This window comes from Rana temporaria, chromosome 1 (genome assembly GCF_905171775.1).
Source record: "Rana temporaria chromosome 1, aRanTem1.1, whole genome shotgun sequence".
NCBI lineage: Eukaryota > Metazoa > Chordata > Amphibia > Anura > Ranidae > Rana > Rana temporaria.
The window spans coordinates 337,158,954-337,178,788 of NC_053489.1; the positions used below are offsets into that span (position 1 = coordinate 337,158,954).

At 42.7% G+C, this 19,835-nt stretch overlaps 1 protein-coding gene across 2 annotated transcripts in view; it reads right to left on the minus strand.

Annotated features, from left to right (window-relative positions):
- HSDL2 (hydroxysteroid dehydrogenase like 2) overlaps nt 1-19,575 on the minus strand; it is a 58,462-nt gene extending 38,887 nt beyond the window's left edge. The window contains exons 1-5 of one of the 2 annotated variants that reach the window (XM_040361237.1): nt 19,466-19,575; nt 19,147-19,241; nt 7,599-7,762; nt 3,826-3,924; nt 562-676 (exon numbers count right to left, since the gene is read on the minus strand). In XM_040361237.1, the coding sequence (XP_040217171.1) occupies nt 562-676; nt 3,826-3,924; nt 7,599-7,762; nt 19,147-19,241; nt 19,466-19,468 (476 nt within the window). In that variant the 5' untranslated portion in view covers nt 19,469-19,575. Of the gene's footprint in view, nt 1-561; nt 677-3,825; nt 3,925-7,598; nt 7,763-19,146; nt 19,242-19,438 lie in introns of both variants that reach the window. The other variant, XM_040361228.1, reaches the window with a different exon arrangement.
- Between the last annotated feature and the right edge of the window lie 260 nt (nt 19,576-19,835).

Sequence of the window (19,835 nt, forward strand, 5' to 3'; positions counted from 1 at the left end):
GGCACTTTGATAGACAAATCACCCGTCCAATCCTGGGACGGGTGATCTGTCTATCAAAGTGCCCGGACGCGCGGCGGGGAAACACACAGCTATTCAAATGAAAGCTGTTATGTTCCCTGAGCGCCGAACAACTAGATGGCGGCAGCAGCTCTCCTCCAGTGGCATGTTATACATACCCAAGGACTGCTCTGCTCTCCGCCTCCTCTCCGCTTTCCTATCCGCCTCCTCTCCGAACGCTCCCCGCCCCCACTCAGAGGGAAAAAAATAAAGTATCAGGGGAAGCATCGGATGCATTTGCTCGAGTACAAAGTACTCGTGCAAATGCTCAGTATCGGTCCCGATATCGATACTAGTATCGGTATCGGGACAACCCTAGCCATCATCCACATACAGAAACAACAAAATAAATTGTGTTTAGTATCACTTTAACATACAAAGTAAATGAACAAGCTATGTATTTCACTGCACTAACAATGTTCTGCTGCTATAGCCTGATTTATTTATAATACCTTAGTTACTATTCTTAAGCGATCAAATGTAAAATGGCAACAAAATACATACGCGAGATACGTTCCTCTAGTGTTGATTCCCATCATAAGGTCCACTTTCTTCATTGGAGTGTCTAAAGTATTAGTCAAATTGATTGCACTGGCATTGTTAACCAAGATGTCTATACCTGTTCACATAAATAAAAGCATATGTTAGCATCTTTAGGCAGAACTAGGGCCCCATTCACACCTAAGGGTTTTACAGCTCAAAGCTCCAAAAGACATAGATAGATAGATAGATAGATAGATAGATAGATAGATAGATAGATAGATAGATAGATAGATAGATAGATAGATATCTAATATCTATCTCTATCTATCTATATATAGCAACATAAAACATTTTTATCTCATGGTGTTTAGTTGTGCTTATTTACACCAGAGTGTAGCATCACTTGAAGCTTAGCTCAGCCTGATAACATGCACATGCTTCTTTTAAACTAAAAGCTTCAAGCATTTTGGCCTCACAGACTTCAATAGCAACACCTAAAAAAATAAAAAAAATAAAAAAACACACATGAAAATAACATGCATAAAAAGTGTGCACAAACATGCTTTTTGTTTTCTCCGTGGTAACTAGCTTTCCATTGGCAAAAAAATAATTAAAGTGAGAAACGTCTAAACAAAAACACTTGGAAATGTTTGTACGTACAAAAAAATGCATGGAAAAACCATCAATGGCACGTAGCTCTAGTAGCTTACCAGTAATGATTCCCTTACAGCCCATTAAAGGTTTCTGGCAGATTTAGAGACCCCCTTGGGTGTATTGGCTGTGTGCGTCTCCTTGCAGCATGCTGTGGCTCGGGAATAGAGGGGAGATCCTCCAAGAGGGACACTTATGTTAAAGACATTTCTTCACACTTCTTGTTTTTGGAGAGGAAGCGAAGAGAAACCCAATTGGCGGAAAGAATCCTGTAATTGTTCAGACTATCTCCCATTCACAGACCATGTTACATAAATGTAACCAGTGAAAGAACTTTAATCAAAAAAAAATTATATTATATTATATTATAATCTCATCATAGGATATGTAGTTCCAAAACATCTGGGTTGCCAAGGTTCGCCATCACTGGCCTGGGGTGTCCATCCACATGCCTCACTGGGTCCATGTGCATGCCTCACTGTGCCCATGACTAGACCTACGTTTAACATGGAAGTATATACAAGGAGTGCCCGGATTGAAAAATCGGTGCTCCACCGGCCGTAGGTCCCCCAGACAGCAAACTTTACACACTTGTAGAAGAGTGCGGCTACATGTGTGCCAAGTTTCAGGTGGCTCGAGTATAAGCCAAGGGGGGGGGGGGGGGGAGGAGGGAAATTATAATATAGTATAGTGTATGTATATATATATATATATATATATATATATATATATATATATATATATATATATATATATATATCTCTCCACAGAGTGCAGGGGGAAAAACATAACCATTGGAAACTTTCTTTGGATACCTAAAGCCCCGTACACATGATCGGAATTTCTGGCCATGTGTATGCCCCATCGGAGTAATTCCATCGGAAATTCCGATGAATTCCATCGGAGTTTAGATAGAGAACATGTTCTCCTTTACTCCGATGTGATTTTGGTCAGACAAAGGTCCAATCGTGTGTATGGGGCTTAAGATTTTAGCATTACCTGTCAGCTGCAAGGGAGCAAAGTAATACACCTCTTTTTGAAAACACGGTCTTTGCATTTTTTTTGCAACACTGACACTTTTCATTCATTAAAACAAGATAAAAAAATGACACCTAAAGTCAAAAGCTGCTTTTCCATTTTTCATACAGTAAAGAATGGTTAAAACCCCCATCAGTATTTTTTATTTATTTGTTTGTATATGTGCATAAATTGCTGCATACATTTTTGATGTCTCTTTACTCATTGCTGTATTACTGATCTTTACCCAACTGTGCGCATTGTTTCATAGACAAATAACTGAATGTAGGTATTGTCTCTTGTGCAGTAAAAAACAAAACAAAACAAAACCAAAAAAACACACACACAACTTAGGCTTAACTACTTCAACTCTTTGCGTTTACTAGAGAGTGAGAGCTTGCTGTAGCAGCTATGAGCTTGAATTTGTTTTGTTCTGCTGGCTCCTGGCAGTGTGCTCTTGCCACCTTTAACATCATTGCCTATTGATAATTTGGGGTACCATTATTTTTGCCATTTTGTGGATGCAATCGGTTTTTAGGCTTGACACATTTCTTACCTATATATTCTACACTACCTCATCTTTTCGGGATGGGGATCCAAGTTGTGTTAAAATTAATTTTTGTGTGTTTTTTCCTGAAAGTATAGATTTAATAAACAGTGACACAAATATCATGCAACATAAGAAAATCATAACTACTATATTTTTTATTCTATAGGGCCTCTGCTTTTAGAAAAAATATATTGTTTTGGGAGTTTCCAGTAATTTTATAGGCAAAAAAACTTCAGATTTCAACGGGAGCACAAAAATGAAAACATATTGTGCTAGAGGGCAACTGGTTAAGGACTTCAAGAAATCATCTTGCTAAATATGATGTTTAAATTAGTATTTATAAACCGATTAGGCATAAGATATGTATGTGTTTAGAGCCTGTTTAGAGCCTTAAAACCAGCTTTAGCCATTGGGACGTTATCTCACCAAAGGTTTCTGGTTTGCCTTGCAAGCATCCTGGCATTCTGGTTACGACACCATCCCTGGTTTCTGTTTGCTTGGATGCCATCTACCCTAACCTTTTACAACCATGTCACAACACTACCTGAATGCCACCTCCTCCAATTATGAACATTACAATTGTCTAATGTTTTAACACTTTGCTTGAGTGGTCTATCAGCTGTAATTAAAGATGTAGAACCACATGCTGCAACTTAGAAGCATTACGCAGTGAAACCCAAACTTCACTGTAGGGGTACCTGAAAAAGACAGGGTACTGTTTAAGCTTAATGGCTCCAGGCAGGCCACATGTACCATAGGTTATACAGTGGGTCCAACACAATGCATAACACCATGTTTTTCTGTATAAGAAATACGTCAGAACACTAAAAAAGTACACATTCCAAAGATCCCAATTAACAACTGTAGGTTCTGCAGCAAAAGCAAAAGTTTTCAGATATTTTGATTTCTATGCCATTATCAAACCTTAACTACATACTTTAATCTACTTGTACTTTCTACATTTACCACCTACAGTGAAAAATGTAGACAACTGCTGCTTGCTTGTCATGCCATTTTAAAGATACACTTTTGAGACTGTATCCGAAATAAGTTACAATAAATCTTACCTCCAAATGTGCTCACTGCTTTCTCCACAGCTTCACTGATTTGTTGTTCGTCTCTCACATCAACAATGCAAGGCAAGGCCCTTCCACCAGCCGCTTCAACTAAGGTAAAAATGAAAATGCAAGTGAAGCATGTATTTTATTTTTCCATTACTGTACAATAATTCAAAAAACCCAAAGGTTGGCGCTGCGCTAATAAATTAGTGATAAAAAAGTGATGAGTAATGTTATGAACAAACAAAAAGAAAGACAAGTAGCAGCTAGCACTAAAATGTGTACAACAAATTAAAAAGCATAAATATAGAAAACAGTGCAGCGCTGTTATTAGTAATAGAATGCTTAAATACAATTGAGTAAAAACAGTGTAAACAAAAAAAAAAAAAAAAAACTCTTTTGATATAAGAGAGTCCAAATGAATTAAATGAATAAGTGATAAAGAAACAGCAAAGTCCGTTTGAAAACCCAAAATTAAAAAGTGTCTCAATCCGGTGTGGTTTCATCTATAAAAAATTCCTTAATTAACAAGATGTGATGAGATCTTGATTGCTGTGAAATAGTGTTCACCCATGCAATTCGTGAAGATAGGATTAACCGCTTACCAGAGGTAAAGACTGTTTTCCACCAGTCTTATAGAGCCTATGGGAAGTCTGGTCTCCCAATACCTTTTCAGCAATAATATAACTCAACATTCAATCCGGGTGTCATAAATTGGAACAAAAGAAACTTCTCATAGTGCATAACGTTTAAACCAAAGGTTATATTTAATATAGGTAATGCACTTACAGTTAAGTTGCCAAAAACTGCATAACAGTGGACAAGGATAAAAAAGAGAGCGCTTCAGCTGTAGTGTTCCGATGCTCCTCGCTACTCAGTCTGCAACCACGGCCAGCGTTCAGGACGGAACGCAATGACGTCACGGCACCCAACAATTGTTTCGTCACAAAGGGACTTCTACGGGGGATTAGCCGTAGAAGTCCCTTCGTGACGAAACAATTGTTGGGTGCCGTGACGTCATTGCGTTCCGTCCTGAACGCTGGCCGTGGTTGCAGACTGAGTAGCGAGGAGCATCGGAACACTACAGCTGAAGCGCTCTCTTTTTTATCCTTGTCCACTGTTATGCAGTTTTTGGCAACTTAACTGTAAGTGCATTACCTATATTAAATATAACCTTTGGTTTAAACGTTATGCACTATGAGAAGTTTCTTTTGTTCCAATTTATGACACCCGGATTGAATGTTGAGTTATATTATTGCTGAAAAGGTATTGGGAGACCAGACTTCCCATAGGCTCTATAAGACTGGTGGAAAACAGTCTTTACCTCTGGTAAGCGGTTAATCCTATCTTCACGAATTGCATGGGTGAACACTATTTCACAGCAATCAAGATCTCATCACATCTTGTTAATTAAGGAATTTTTTATAGATGAAACCACACCGGATTGAGACACTTTTTAATTTTGGGTTTTCAAACGGACTTTGCTGTTTCTTTATCACTTATTCATTTAATTCATTTGGACTCTCTTATATCAAAAGAGTTTTTTTTTGTTTACACTGTTTTTACTCAATTGTATTTAAGCATTCTATTACTAATAACAGCGCTGCACTGTTTTCTATATTTGTACAATAATTCAGACAGTACATACCGCATACTAATACAGCATTAAAAAGGTAAAGGTTTTTCTTTTTTTGGCCCAAAATAAAAAAAAGGTGTTATCTTTTCCTGCTCTATGTAACAATATTGCAAAGAGCAGTCCCTTATATCCTTATTGGCAGTCTCCCACCAACACTGTCTGCTTCTCCCACCTTCAAAAACCCCCTCTGCAAGCCAGGTGCTATGGGGGCACCTATGTGTGCACGCTCCTGATCTAGGCTGTGTGTGTCCAACGCCAGTAAGCCACAGATTTTGAATGACAGCAGCAAGAGCCTATGTCTCCCACTGCACTCGGTGTCTGTGAAACCAAGAAAAGAGGAAAGTGGTGCTGTACCCAGGACAGCTCTGGATCAGTAAGAGGTATCAAGTAAGTCTTTAGGGATTGGGGATCCCAGTGAATGGCACAGCCATTCACTGGGAAGGCCAGTGTTCTGTTTTCCCTCCCTTAAGCAGCTGAGAACAGAGGGAATGTGATCACATGAAAAAAAAAAAAAAAAAAAAAAAAAGGTATTCATACTTTTTTTTTTTATATCTATACACAAAAGTTTTGTCTTTCATCTTTATTTTAAACTGAATGGGTCGTTTTACAAGGTTATCATTTACAGTCACTTTAAGTCTCTTTCCTTTACCACCTTTGCTGTTGGTTATGTATCAAGTCTGAGGGCTTCCCTGTTGCCTGATGAAGAAGCTACTGTATTGGCTGGATTCACGTATTTTTGAGCCGGCGTATCGCATATACGCTACGCCGCCGTAAGTCAGAGGGGCAAGTGCTGTATTCACAAAGCACTTGCCTCCTAAGTTACGGCGGCGTAGCGTAAATGAGCCGGCGTAAGCGCGCCTAATTCAAATTGTGAAGAGGTGGGCGTGTTTTATGTAAATAAACCATGACCCGACGTGATTGACGTTTTTAACGAACGGCGCATGCGCCGTCCGTGGACATATCCCAGGGTGCATTGCTCCAAAGTACGCCGCAAGGACTTATTGGTTTTGACGTGAACGTAAATTACGTCCAGCCCCATGCACGGACGACTTACGCAAACGACGTAAAATTTTCAAAATTCGACGCGGGAACGACGTCCATACTTTAAACATTGGCTAGGCCAGCTTTTTGTTAGACTAACTTTACGCCTGAAAACGCCTTACGTAAACGGCGTATCTTTACTGCGACGGGCAAGCGTATGTTCATGAATAGGAGTATTTAGCTGATTTACGCATTCTAGGCGTAAATCAGCGTTCACGCCCCTAGCGCCCGGCCTAAGTAGAAATCTAAGATACGACGGCGCAGGCCGTCATATCTTAGCTACATTTAAGTGTATCTAATTTTGAGAACACACTTAAAGATACGACGGCTTAAATTCAGAGTTACGGCAGCGTATCTACTGATATGCCGGCTTAACTCTCTTTCTCAATCTAGCTATATGGGTTCTGAAATGTCACTTTGGTCTGTATGACAAATAAAAGGCTCTGCATAACCATATAATGTGCTGGTGATACTTTAACTTTATGTAGACTTGGGGAGATGCCCTCACAATCTGACCGATTCTGAGTGCTTTTGCAAAGAAGAGTGGGCAAATATTGCCAAATTAAGATGTGCCATGCTGACCCAAAAAGACTGAGTGCTGTATAAAAATAAAAAGGTGTTTCAACAAAAGTATTAGTTTAAGGGTGTGCACACTTATGCAACCATATTTAAATATTTTATTTTTTCTTCCCTCCACCTAAAAGATTTCAGTTTGTTGTTCAACCGAGTTGTACAGTTTATAGGTCACATTAAAAGGTGGAAAACGTTCTGAAATTATTTATCTCATTTATGTTGTAGACTTTTCACATCCATTGTAACTTCACACACCAGTCACCCTAATCATTTCATCCACAAATTAATTGAGTCTGCAGCCTCACTGCCCCCAAATATTAGAAAATCATTGTTGTAGGAAATGCTTGCTTATCATGTCTGACTAAATAAATCTGAACACAAAGAAAGCAGCAATTACTTACAGACTTGTCTATGTGCACTGTTTATACCCATTACAGAAGTGTCACTCTATTTACAAAACACATATTTCTAAGAAAAATTTCAAGCAGAAAAAAAAACAAAAAAAAAAAACACACAAATGATCGATATTTACTTTCCGCAGCTGCCGTATATATTGTTCCTGGTAGCTTAGGGTGTGGTTCTGCAGTCTTTGCCGCTATAACCACATTGGCACCATCTCTTGCAGCTTTCAGAGCAATCGCTTTTCCAATACCGCGACTGGCCCCGGTGATGAAGAGAGTGCATCCAGCAAGTCTCCTGCAATATATGAAGAACTGAATAGTCAGCAAGGTATATATAATACTATGGTACAATGATACCCTAACACATTTATTTCACCAAACCACCATAGATGGTTTCACATGAGTGCCTTTAAACAAGTTTTCCATTTAAATAACTGTGGAGTTTACATTTTGTAACAGATGCATTACACCACTGGCGGTCCGTCCATAGTGGGCGCAGGAGCGCCGCCCCATCTCTGCACCCATCAATCAACAATACATAGCTTTATACATTGCCCACTATGCAGATGTCCGGCCCCCAGTTGAGCGCCGGCCATCTAAATAACAGTAGCGAGTGTGTTTTGGAAGTGCCTGATAAGAGCGAGATGCTATAATAGGCTTCTCGATTAGAGCCTGTGGGATCTAATTGGCTTCCAAATGGTTAAACAGAGGGCACACAAACCATGGGGTCAGGGTGGTCTGGCGCTACCTGACTGGCGCAAGTACTACTTGGCCGGTCAGTTGGTGTTTGTACACAGGTGGCTGATCTCTGATGCGGGAGATTCGGCCACTGTGCTTGAGGCAGCTCATCTGGGGTCGTACGAGTCTCTCCATCTGGCCATCCATAGGGGCACGGGCAGGGATCTTCCTCTTACAGACTCAATGAAGGCTACTGTTAAGGCTTGGGAGGAGGTGGAGAAGCTGGCCTCTCCAAGTTACAAAGGGCTCTCCCCCTCAACACCTCTGTGGATGAATCCAAAACTACAACACTTTTATAAATTAGACGCTGCGGCCGGGTGGGCATCTAGGGGGATTAAACAGCTTAAGGATATTACTCGGGAGGGAGAACTTCTGACGTTTGATCAAATGAAAGCCAGACATGATCTTCCGAACTCGCAATTTTTTAGATATTTGAGCCTGAGACATGCCTATCAAACTCAGTTTGGAACTCAGACAGTTGAATCCTTCCCTTCTAGGTTGGAAGACCTACTTATGACAGAGGACCTGCCCAAGACCTTGTCAGTGACCTATAAAGAACTATTTAAAGCATTACTTAAGTGCAGAGAGCGGTGGGTGGAGGAGGTCCCGGGTTTGCAGAGGGAGGAGTGGGACGATATGTGGGACCGTCCCTTTAAGTATTTGGTAGCGGCCAGGGACAGGCTAATTCAATTCAAGTTCCTGCACAGGGTGTATTATACCCCTGCCAGGTTGGCATCGATATATCCCTCGGTGCCCTCCAAATGTTGGAGATGTACGTTTGCCCCTGCGGATGCACATCACGTGTTCTGGGGTTGCCCCCAGATCCAACTGTTTTGGACTGGGGTCACGGCCTGTATTGAAGGGGTTCTGGGGGTTCCTGTCCCACGAGAAATTAGTGTCTGCTTACTGGGACTGGTAGAGGAGGTGGTCCCGTCTAGGGCTCACAGAACATTACTAAGTATCTTGTTGTTCTATGGGAAGAAAGCTATTTTGCTTAAATGGAGGAGTCCAGGGGCCCCGGAGGTTGCTTTCTGTAAAGGATTGGTTAACGCAATGCTCCCATATTATAAGGCAACGTACTTATCCCGGGGATGTGTGGGGAAGTTCGAGAAGGTGTGGAGGGCCTGGTATGAATCTGACCAAACGGTTGGGTAAGGGGAAGAATGGTTGAAACTTCTTGCTGTCTGTGCTAAAGTGTAACGAGAACTAATTTCAGGTGCATCGGGAATATGGATTTGTGACTTACCACTGAGAGGGAGTGCAGTTACTAAAGGAGTCCTCAGCTATGAATTGGTGGGGAAGGGGAACTGAGTAGGGGTGAACGGGGGGGAGGGGGGGGTGGGAGGGGTTTGTAGAATATGCCATCTGCGATGGCACGGTTATATGTTCCCGGTCATGTTGGCCGATAGTTAAGCTTGGCGGTGTGCCAAGAAATGTTTTGTTATACATGTATAAAACCTTCAATAAACAGAAATTAAAAAAAAAAAAAAAAAAAAAAACGGGGGGCACACAGGCTGCGCGTTCCCTGGTTAACTAGTGGTGTGTTAGGGAAGCGATTCCCTAACACTGCCTCGCCTCTTAGCCAATCAGGTGCACCGGGTCTGGTTACCGGTCACCTGATTGGCTGAAGCGACATTGAGGGAGCGTGGAAAGGACAGCTGACCCAAGGAAGGCAAGTGCTGGGGGGGGAAACTGGCGGAAATTTTTTTTTTTCAGTTTGTTTGCGCCCCCCAAATTTTTTTAGCACCAGCCGCCACTGCATTCCACAAAGCAAAAAACCCCATGAGCAGTGTCAGTTATTTCCCACACTAGTGAGCAAAGATTTTTCACATAATCTTGTAAGAATGGATGTCCTAAAAAAGTTTTGTTCATGCAGCCAACCTTCAATGGAAGCCAAGTCCTAATGAATGACCAAGGTAAGATGGGAAGGCAAAGAGTGATCCCACATATTTGGTTTGATTTACCAGTAATGCTGCACCTTGAAGGAGTCGCATGGACTATTAGCTATAGCTAGGCTCCAGAATCAAAGCTTTGATACATTTTGCTACCTTTTTTCTGTGTATCTTTAAAGAAACATTGAGGGGGATTTACTAAAACTGCAGGGTGCAAAATCCGGTGCAGCTGTGCATGGTAGCCAGTTTCTCACTTCAGCTTGATTAAAAAAAAAAAAAAAAAAATGGAAGCCAATAGGTTTCTATGCAGAGCTGCACCAGATTTTGCACTCTCCAGTTTTAGTAAATCTCCCCCAATATGTATATGTTCAACATGGTGACAAGCAAGGCAATTCACAGCAATAGCACCTCAATGAGCTGCATTGCATAAAACTGATGAAAGGCAAAAGCTTGATGTACTCCATCAGCGTTGCATGGAAATCCTGGGGCAGGATAAATACTGGCACACAGGAGCTACCCTAAAAACTAAAATTTATTGGAGAAAGTCCAGTAAACTAAGGCTCCATTCACACCTCAGCGTTTTGGAACTTGAAGCTCCAAAACACTGGAGGAGAAAATAAAATTATTCTCTATGGAGATGGTCCACATTTCCACTACAAGTCACCCAAAGCCAATCCGTCTGCTTTCCTATTAAAAAATGGACCACACTAGGCATGAGAACACAGCATGGTCAGTTTTCTAGCTGTGCTGGGAACTGATGTTGTGAGCTGGAGGTTCAAAAATGTTCTGGAGCTTTTTTTGTAGCTTGAATAAGGCAGGGTGTAGTACCTTTTTAAGCATTTTTTTTTCGTAGAAATGCATGGAAACACTGGATTCAAATGTTTGAGTGTTTTAGTGCTTTTTGCTGGGTGTTTTTCTGCTCAAATGCAATAATTGAAATGAAAATAGATAATAACAACAACAGTTAAAATGCATTAACAACAAAATAAATAAAAAACCCCAACCCCAACCTTTAACCCTAATATTAACCCCTAACCCAGCCCTCCAAATTTCCACTTGCTTGCTCACATTAGGCGAGTGGAAATAAGCCGAGGGCGAGTGTGGAGCCACAACTGGTGACAAGTAGTTCTTCAGGCCTGGCTTGTATCTCAGGACTTGAAATGTTGTGCTCTGCCCTAACATTACCTCCTAACCTAACAAAATAAATAATATAACAATAAAAAATAAACCCCTAGCCCCTTACAAAAAAAAAGAAACATTTATTTTTTATAAATAATTAAAAGCGGATAAAAAAGCTAAAAAAACATAGCAACAAATGATGAAGCAGATGATATTGTTCTCTATTGGCCAATTAAAAACCACCAAAGCTCAAAAACGCTTTAAAAATGCTGTTCTCTTAGGGCCAGAGTCACAAACAGCGGCGCAAATTAAGTTACTCAAAACGTATGTCATTTAAGTTACGGCGCCTTAATTTTGTGTCGTATCCACAGCGCATTTGCGCACAAAATTGCGCAAGCGTAACTTAAATCCCGAGGCGTAAGGCGGGGGGGTTTGCAAGTGGGAAGGAAGTGGGCGTGCTCCATTGTAATGAGCCGTGACCCCATGCAAATGAAGGGCCGGTCGTACTGCGCATGCGCGCACGAATCTGCACCTCACTGGGCATGCTCAGAACTTGGCTCGGCGCAATCAGTGAGATAGGTAAAAGGCCAAGCGTACTTAGTTTCCTAGAGCAAGTTGCTTCTGCTCTGTCATTTGTTGGTGTGTGTTGGTGAGTTGAGTGTTAGAGTAAAGTTGTGTAGGAGTAGTAGAGTATAATAGCTGTGTTTTTTTTTTCTAAGTGTTTTTTCGGTTTGTTTTTTCTGATTGTATTTTTTCTGAGTGTATTTTCTGTTTATTTTCTGCTGATTATTTGTTTTTTCCGTGTTTGTTTTTGAATTTGTATTAGCTGTCTGCTTGTTTGTTTGTTGTGTGAGTATTTGTGTTTGTTTGTTGTGTTTGTTTTTTCTTGTTGCTGAATGGTGGGTGTTATGGCACCGAAGCGTACAAAGTTGAATTTTTCTACTACAGAGAAGCAGACAATTGCTCGGGCCATCACCCGATATGGGCGTTATCTGCATGGCCCTGAGAGCCGGAACACCACCCCGGCCAGGAGGAGGGAGATCCTAAAAAAAAATTACGGATCAGATCAATGCGGCGGGGGGGGGGGGGGGAGGGGGAGAAGAGGACCCCCGGTGGGATACAAAAGAAGATCAACGATCTTAAGAGCCTGGTCCGTGACAAGATGGCCAGGATAAGTGCCCATGCCAGGGGCACTGGAGGAGGCCCACCCTGCGCCGTCAGGCTGACTGAGGAGGAATGGGCAGTGGCCCGGTGTTTCCACCCACAGCAGGTGGTGGGCCTGCCTGGCTATCAATCAGATTCTCCTGTGAGGACAGGTACGTTTTGGCTTTTTCTATCTGATGATTAGCATGTGTGGGTGGGGGAAGGGAAGATGTGCCAAGTGTGTGGATCCTCCAACCTGTGAATGTTTTGTGTCCTCCACAGATGGCCAGGAGGTTGCTGGGCCATCAGGCCAGTCTGCTGCACCATCCCTAGGACAAGAGGCTGCAGGAGTCCCAAGAAGGGCAGGATTCCCCAGGGGAGGGGAGGGGAGTGGCCACACCTCCCCTCATGAGGAGGATGAGGGGGGGAGGAGGCTGAGGAAGAGGATATGGACATAGCCAGGGAAATCCTTCTGGCTACGGATGTGGTTCCCCCTGAGGCTACCCCTGAGGCTGGCAGCAGTCAGGCCACCATCAGGGGTAGCCCCTCCCACTCCTCCCCCAACAGGCCTCCACCCACAAGGGCCTCTCTTTCCCCTCCTCCCAGGCCACAAGCCTCAGCTCCAGCCAGGATGGCCACCCATGAGACCAGGGGGGGTGGCCGAGCGTCTGCCGGGCAATCTGCAGAGGGACAATGCCCGTCAGATCCGCAATCTGGCTCACATAAAAACAGACTATGACCCAGATGGAGGACAGCCTGGGTTCAATTAAGGAGTCACTCACTGCAGACCGCCACAACAGGCGTGGCCCAGGAGGTGAGTGCCCTGACCCAGGCTGTCCAGGACAATACCCGGGCTGTTCAGGCCAATACGGCTGCCATGACTGTGTGGATAGCCGTGGCCTTGGAGGGCAGGCCAGCAGGAGGACAGTCACCAGGGGAGGCTCCTCCTTCCCCTGCTTCACCCCCCCCCCCAGGAGTCTCCCCTGGTTGGCTGTGGCCGGCCCAGGCGTAGCTTACGACGCCGACAATAATTTTTGGGGTTACTTTTTATTTTTATTTATTTTATTATACTGTACTTATGATTTGATTTATGTGTGTGAATGATGTATGATTGTGGGTGTGGCATTCCTGATTAAATAAGGGTGTCACCCTCAGTTTTGGTGGAGTAGGGATCCCCAGGACCAGGGAGAAGTGATCCCAGGTCCACGTGAATGGTGTATGAATGCACAGTGACATAATTGGAGCCGTGGCGGGGCGTTACTGCTACCAAGTACCATTGGGGGTACTTGGATCTAATCCAATTAGATGTGCATGTGATGTGTCTGTGCTAGGGACCACAGTGGGTGTGCATGCATGCATTTTCATTGTGACATGATTAAGGTGTGTGTTTACTGTGCAAAGATGCATTCTGCGAGGCGTCTCCTGACTGCTGTTCCCTCAGAAGAGGGGGTACCCTCGGTTACTAAAGTCACTAGTATAGCTATGCGCATGGATGCCCCTGCCCCTGGCATGGTGGCATACAGATTGTTGTCCTGCAAGTGTGTGTGCTCAGCTCTTCCTTAATGGTGTTGCTTTAGCTGACATTTACACGGCATGTGTAAATTTAGAGCACCTTTTATAAAGTGTAACTTTACACCATGAAACTAACAGATGCGCACAGGGCGTAATCTACGCCGCACACACTTAATTTTGTGGATCGCCTTATCTCCCTCATTTGCATCTTTGCCTATCAAAACAGCGGTGTGTCTAGCGTATTTTGCGCTCGAAGAAGCGCCGGTGTAATTTTTTTTAGGTAGGACGGAAAAAAATAGATTTCAGGCGTAACTCGTTTTGAGGATCAGGCGCAAAAATACGCGCGGCGCAAATTTCAATTACGCCGCGCATCTCGAGTTAAGTCGGCACAAGTGCTTTGTGAATCTGGCCCTTAATGCTCAAAAATTTGATCCTCGGGTGTGAAGGCATCCTTAAAGTGGTTGTTAAGCCACTATTTCATCTGTATACCATCCCATCTGTTATATAATGCTATGTGTCTCAGTGCCTGTGCTGTATATAAAAAAAAAAAAAAAAAAAAAAAAAAACAGAATTTCTTACAGCATCTCCCAGCACTCTTGTGACTCCTTGGCTCTCAGCTATAGTGGGCGGGGCCACTTTTTGACACGTGTTGTTTTCAAGTTAAAATCATTTTTTTGTTTTGCTAAAAAATTACATAGAATCTCCAAACCTTATATATTTTTTCACACCGTATTTGCGCAGCGGTCTTACAAGCGCAATTATTTTTGAAAAAATACACATTTTTGACTTAAAAAATAAGACAAACATAAAGTTAGCCCATTTTTTGTTTTTAATATTGTGAAAGAAAAGGTTACACCGTGTAAATTCATAACCAACATGTCATACTTAAAAATTGTGCCCACTCGTGGAATGGCGTCAAACTTTGACCCTTAAAAATCTAGACTGAGAAAAAAAAAATTAAATTTTAAAATTATTATAGCAACATGTAAAAAATATTGATTTTTTTTTTTCAAAATTGACGCTCTATTTTTGTTTATAGCGCAAAAAATAAAAACCACAGAGATTATCAAATACCACCAAAAGAAAGCTCTATTTGTGGGGAACAAAAGGACATCAATTTTGTTTGGGAGCCACGTCGCACGACTGCGCAATTGTCAGTTAAAGCGATGCAGTGCCCGAAGCTGAAATTTCACCTGGGCAGGAGGGAGGTATATGTGCCCAGTAAGCAAGTGGTTAAAGCGGGAGTTCACCCATTTAAAAAAAAAAAAAAAAATCTCCCCTTAGCTTCCTGCTCGTTCGGTCTAGGGGAATCGGCTATTTATATTAAAATATGTGCAGTACTTACCCGTTTTCAAGCTGCATCTTCTTCCGTCGCTTCCGGGTATGGGTCTTCGGGAGCGGGCGTTCCTTCTTGATTGACATTCTTCCGAGAGGCTTCCGACGGTCGCATCCATCGCGTCACTCGTAGCCGAAAGAAGCCGAACGTCGGTGCGGCTCTATACTGCGCCTGCGCACCGACGTTCGGCTTCTTTCGGAAAATCGTGACGCGATGGATGCGACCGTCGGAAGCCTCTCGGAAACCTGTCAATCAAGAAGGAACGCCCATTCCCGAAGCCCATACCCGGAAGCGACGGAGAGGATGCGTCTCGTAAACGGGTAAGTACTGCACATATTTTAAAATAAATAGCCGATTCCCCTAGTAATAACGAGCAGGAATCTAAGGGGGAAAAGTGCCCTCTAAGGGAGAACCCCCGCTTTAATGCACATAATGCACCAATTGAGTTTAAATTACCACCTTAAAGGGGTTGTAAAGGTAAAAAAAAAAAAAACCTAAATAGCTTCCTTTACCTTAGTGCAGTCCTCCTTCACTTACCTCATCCTTCAATTTTGCTTTTAAATGTCCTTATTTCTTCTGAGAAATCCTCACTTCCTGTTCTTCTGTCTGTAACTCCACACAGTAATGCAAGGCTTTCTCCCTGGTGTGGAGAAAGCTTCTTGAGGGGGCATCCTGACACTCCTGCTCGCCCCCTCCCCTTTCAAGAGGCTTTCTCCCAGCAGGGAGAAAGTGTCACATTACTGTGTGGAGTTACAGACAGAAGGTAAAGGAAGCTATTTAGGGAATTTCTTTTTAACTTTACAACCCCTTTAACCTCCCTGGCAGTATGATTCTGTAAAAGTTTTGATGCTGAAAGCGGTACAATGTTTTGCATGGAAATTTAGTGTTTTATACTGTAGGCCTGTAATTCTTAGGAATAACTCACTTAAATCTGTCCAAACAAGAGTCTAGTAGACATCCCGGGTATGATAAAGTTTGAAACACTAAATCATTAATTATAATAAATAACTATAAATAATTGCAACTAATAATAATAAAAAAATATTCAATAATGTAATCAAATCAAAAACACTGAAATTTGCTCAGTTGCAGAATTGTCGCTGTCATTACTTTCAGTGTTTGATGATGAATTTCCCCACAAATCGCTATCGCTCAATTCTGCAAGTGATTATAATTTATTATCGCTGTTTTCTAGCTGCTCTAAAACCACTTTTGACATAAAGGGACACTTTTGGTTGCTATGGACAATCTACAGTTTCCAGGCAGAAAGAACAGTTTTTATAATTTAAAAGTGCATGCAGGACACTGGGCAGACCACTAGGGACAAGGGGGATGTGCATTTATTTGGTACAGTATACTGTATCTATACTGTGTTTTTTACTTTTTGAACTTGGCGCCGAACTCCGTCCCCGTGCGTCGCAGCGCTCGCAGGGAACGGAGATCGGCACTGTGAATTGAGCGAGACACGGCGGCTCGCAGATCACAGCGGGGAGACATCACAGGATACAGGGGACAAGGTAAGTAACCTGTACATGGATCCTGCAATGCCATCCGAGTGTGGCTCGGGGTTACCGCTTTTGGTATGAAAAATTCACCCAGCGCCATACTCTGGAATACCACTCAGCAGGTTAATCAGCCACAGAACCTGTGTAATAGGTGTCCTGGATTAAAGGGATGATGTGGCAATCCTACTGACACCCTTCTGCCATTCGATCAGATACACTCAACACAGACTTATAGCAATGCGTTTGCCACCCATCTGGCCAGGGCTGTGGAGTCGGTAGATAAATGTTCCGACTCCTCAGTTTTATGTACTTCCGACTCCGACTCCTCTGTATTAATATGCAAATGTATTTTATACATTCCTTGAGGGAAAGAAACGCAACCTACCACAGGACTACTGGCTGGGAAGTCAACAGTCTACTGTATTGCACAGTTTAAGCAAAAGACAAACACAATGAAAACAATCAAGTGACTGGATAGTAGCAGCAGGCATAAACATCAGGAACAGGATCTTTACCAGTTCAAAAATACAAACCACATTATTTGGTTGTTTTAGAACAAAAACAAAGCTTATCTATAATGAACCAAAAACAAAATCTGTAAAACCTAGAAATGGTTTATATTAATCTTGAAATGTAGTTCTAGGCTGAGCAAATGCAAATCAATTCAATGTAGAGTTCTAAGGAAGAGAATTGCCTCTGCCAGATCCTCTTTCATAGAGGCTCTTAAGTCAGACTTTATTATTTTTAGGGCTGAAAATAATCTTTCGACACTGACTTGGGTGGGTGGCATTGCAGTAACTATTCTGGCCACATCACTAACGATCTCTGGATAAACAAGGATGGCTTCTTCAACAGTAAGTTTTGATGAGCGATCATACTTTTCAACTTCTTTTAGTGCTTTATAAAACTCCTGTTGGAATTTTTTTTATTTGGACACTTACTGGTTCTCTAACGCTTATGCGACGTCTTTCCTTTAGCAACTTCCATTTTGTCTAAGAAGGAATCAAAGTCAAACACAACACTATGGAAAGTATAAGTATTGCAGCTCCTAATTGTGCGTTGCGTGCCATATAGTGAAGCACATGAAAAGCATGCTTCGTCACGGTCACTTAACGTGTTCGTTTTGCGGTTACGTGAGGCACTGCATGCATTGGTCTTTATTCTTACAGTAGAGAAGTCATTAATTATAACTTTTTGTGAATTGGGACATTTAAACTTGCTGTTTTTTTTTATTCCAATTCCAATCTAAATTTAGTAGGAGTCGGAGTCGGAGTCGGTGCATTGTTTGCCGACTCCGACTCCAGGTACCCAAAATTTCCCCCGACTCCTCGACTCCGACTCCACAGCCCTGCATCTGGCGGAGCGGATGGGATTAAATATGATGAAAACGGACATGCTGCCCGTTTTCGTCCAATCTCCCATAGAAGTCAGCGGGGCTCTCACAGTTCCCTCCCAGCCGAGCAGAGCCGGCTTAGAGGAGATCAACGGAGCCATCTCCCGCTGAGCGGATCTGCCCCGTGTGAAAGGGGACCAGCTGGTTAGATGTTGCTTTAATGTGTTGGGCTTTCTTTAAAAAAGGTGATTTTTGGAGGAACTGCTGTGTGCCAGCACACTATGGGGGTTATTTACTAAAGGCAAATCCACTTTGCACTATAAGTGCAAACTACAAGTGCAAAGGGCACTTGAAATTGCACTGAAAGTGCGCTTGGAAGTGCTGTCGTTGTAAATCTGAGGGGGACGTGCAAGGAAAATAAAGGAAGGAAAAATGTAGCTTGCACATGATTGGATAATACAATCAGCAGAGCTTCCCCTCATTTCAGATCTACCCCTTAGATTTACAGCGACTGCAATTCCACGTGCAATTTCAAGTGCAAAGTGGATTTCCCTTTCGTAAACAACCCCCAATGTTCACAACGTAAATATATTATTGGCTCAGGGAAATCACTCCCCCCCCTTTTTACAAGCTGCATATCTTGGTAGACATTACAAAACGACCTGTGGACTGATGGTGCACAGTATGCAAAAATAAAAAATGTACACACCGTTTGAAGAATCACAGAAAAACATTCTGCATATGGATATATTCTCATAGCAGTCCCCTATAGTATACAGTGGGTTACTCTGCCATCACCCAATACTGCAAAGAGACCAGGCTTTGCATTACTACAGTAACCTCAGTACTACAAGACAGAATTACTGACCACCATGCCACTGTGCTGCCCTATGTTATACAATTAGATTGCAAAAGCACAGTGGACATTTGCACACACACAAAAGATCTGTGTTTAAATAACACTATACCAGCCACTGTTGCAGGATCCTTTGCCCCAGGTCACCTTGTACAATTACTAATGTAAACACAGAGGAGGCTTGCTGCTTTGCTGACAGGCCACATGCCCCCTGTGCCCTTCCTATGCCCACTGTTTTGGCTTACCCTGTATTTGGCAGCATGGTGGCTGTGTGTGAATACAAACTTCTTCCAAGTCTGCAATAGCCGAGGTGGCTGCTGGCTGCTGTCAGTCTGAATATCTGGAAATGCAGAAAGGAGGAGTTAGAGGTGATTCCAGACACTACTGGTGCCCTTTGCTCCACATTACCAAGTTCACCAGTAACGTCACCACCTACAAAGGTCAATACGTTTCCCTATCTGTACACAGTAATGAGCAGTAAATGAAAAGCTGGCACTAAAAGCACAACTGCACGGCAAGTCTGCTATACAGCTGTACCTTTGTACCACACCAGGAAGTCCTCACCATGACCGGTCACCTACTTCCAGATGGACTAAAGCACACTGACCCTGGAGGCTGTCACGTAAAACGTGGGTGCAGCATCACAACCAATAGCTGATCACCTCACTTCACCTCTCTGCATTTGATTGGGTATGCTTGTTGTGTGCAAACGAGGCTTGGAACGCATGGAGGGGCGGAGCGATTCTCAGTTCCGCGTTATAATAGGGTGACGGTGCTCGTGCTGTGACAGGTCTTAGGTAGTGCGAGTGACAAAAAACAAAAACAAAAAACCCTTCATTTATTACCTGTGAACCTTTTATACGACAGAAAAAATGTTTTTGGTTGATGGAAAGTGGACTCCAACCCTCTTTCCCAAAAATCACATCCACTTGCA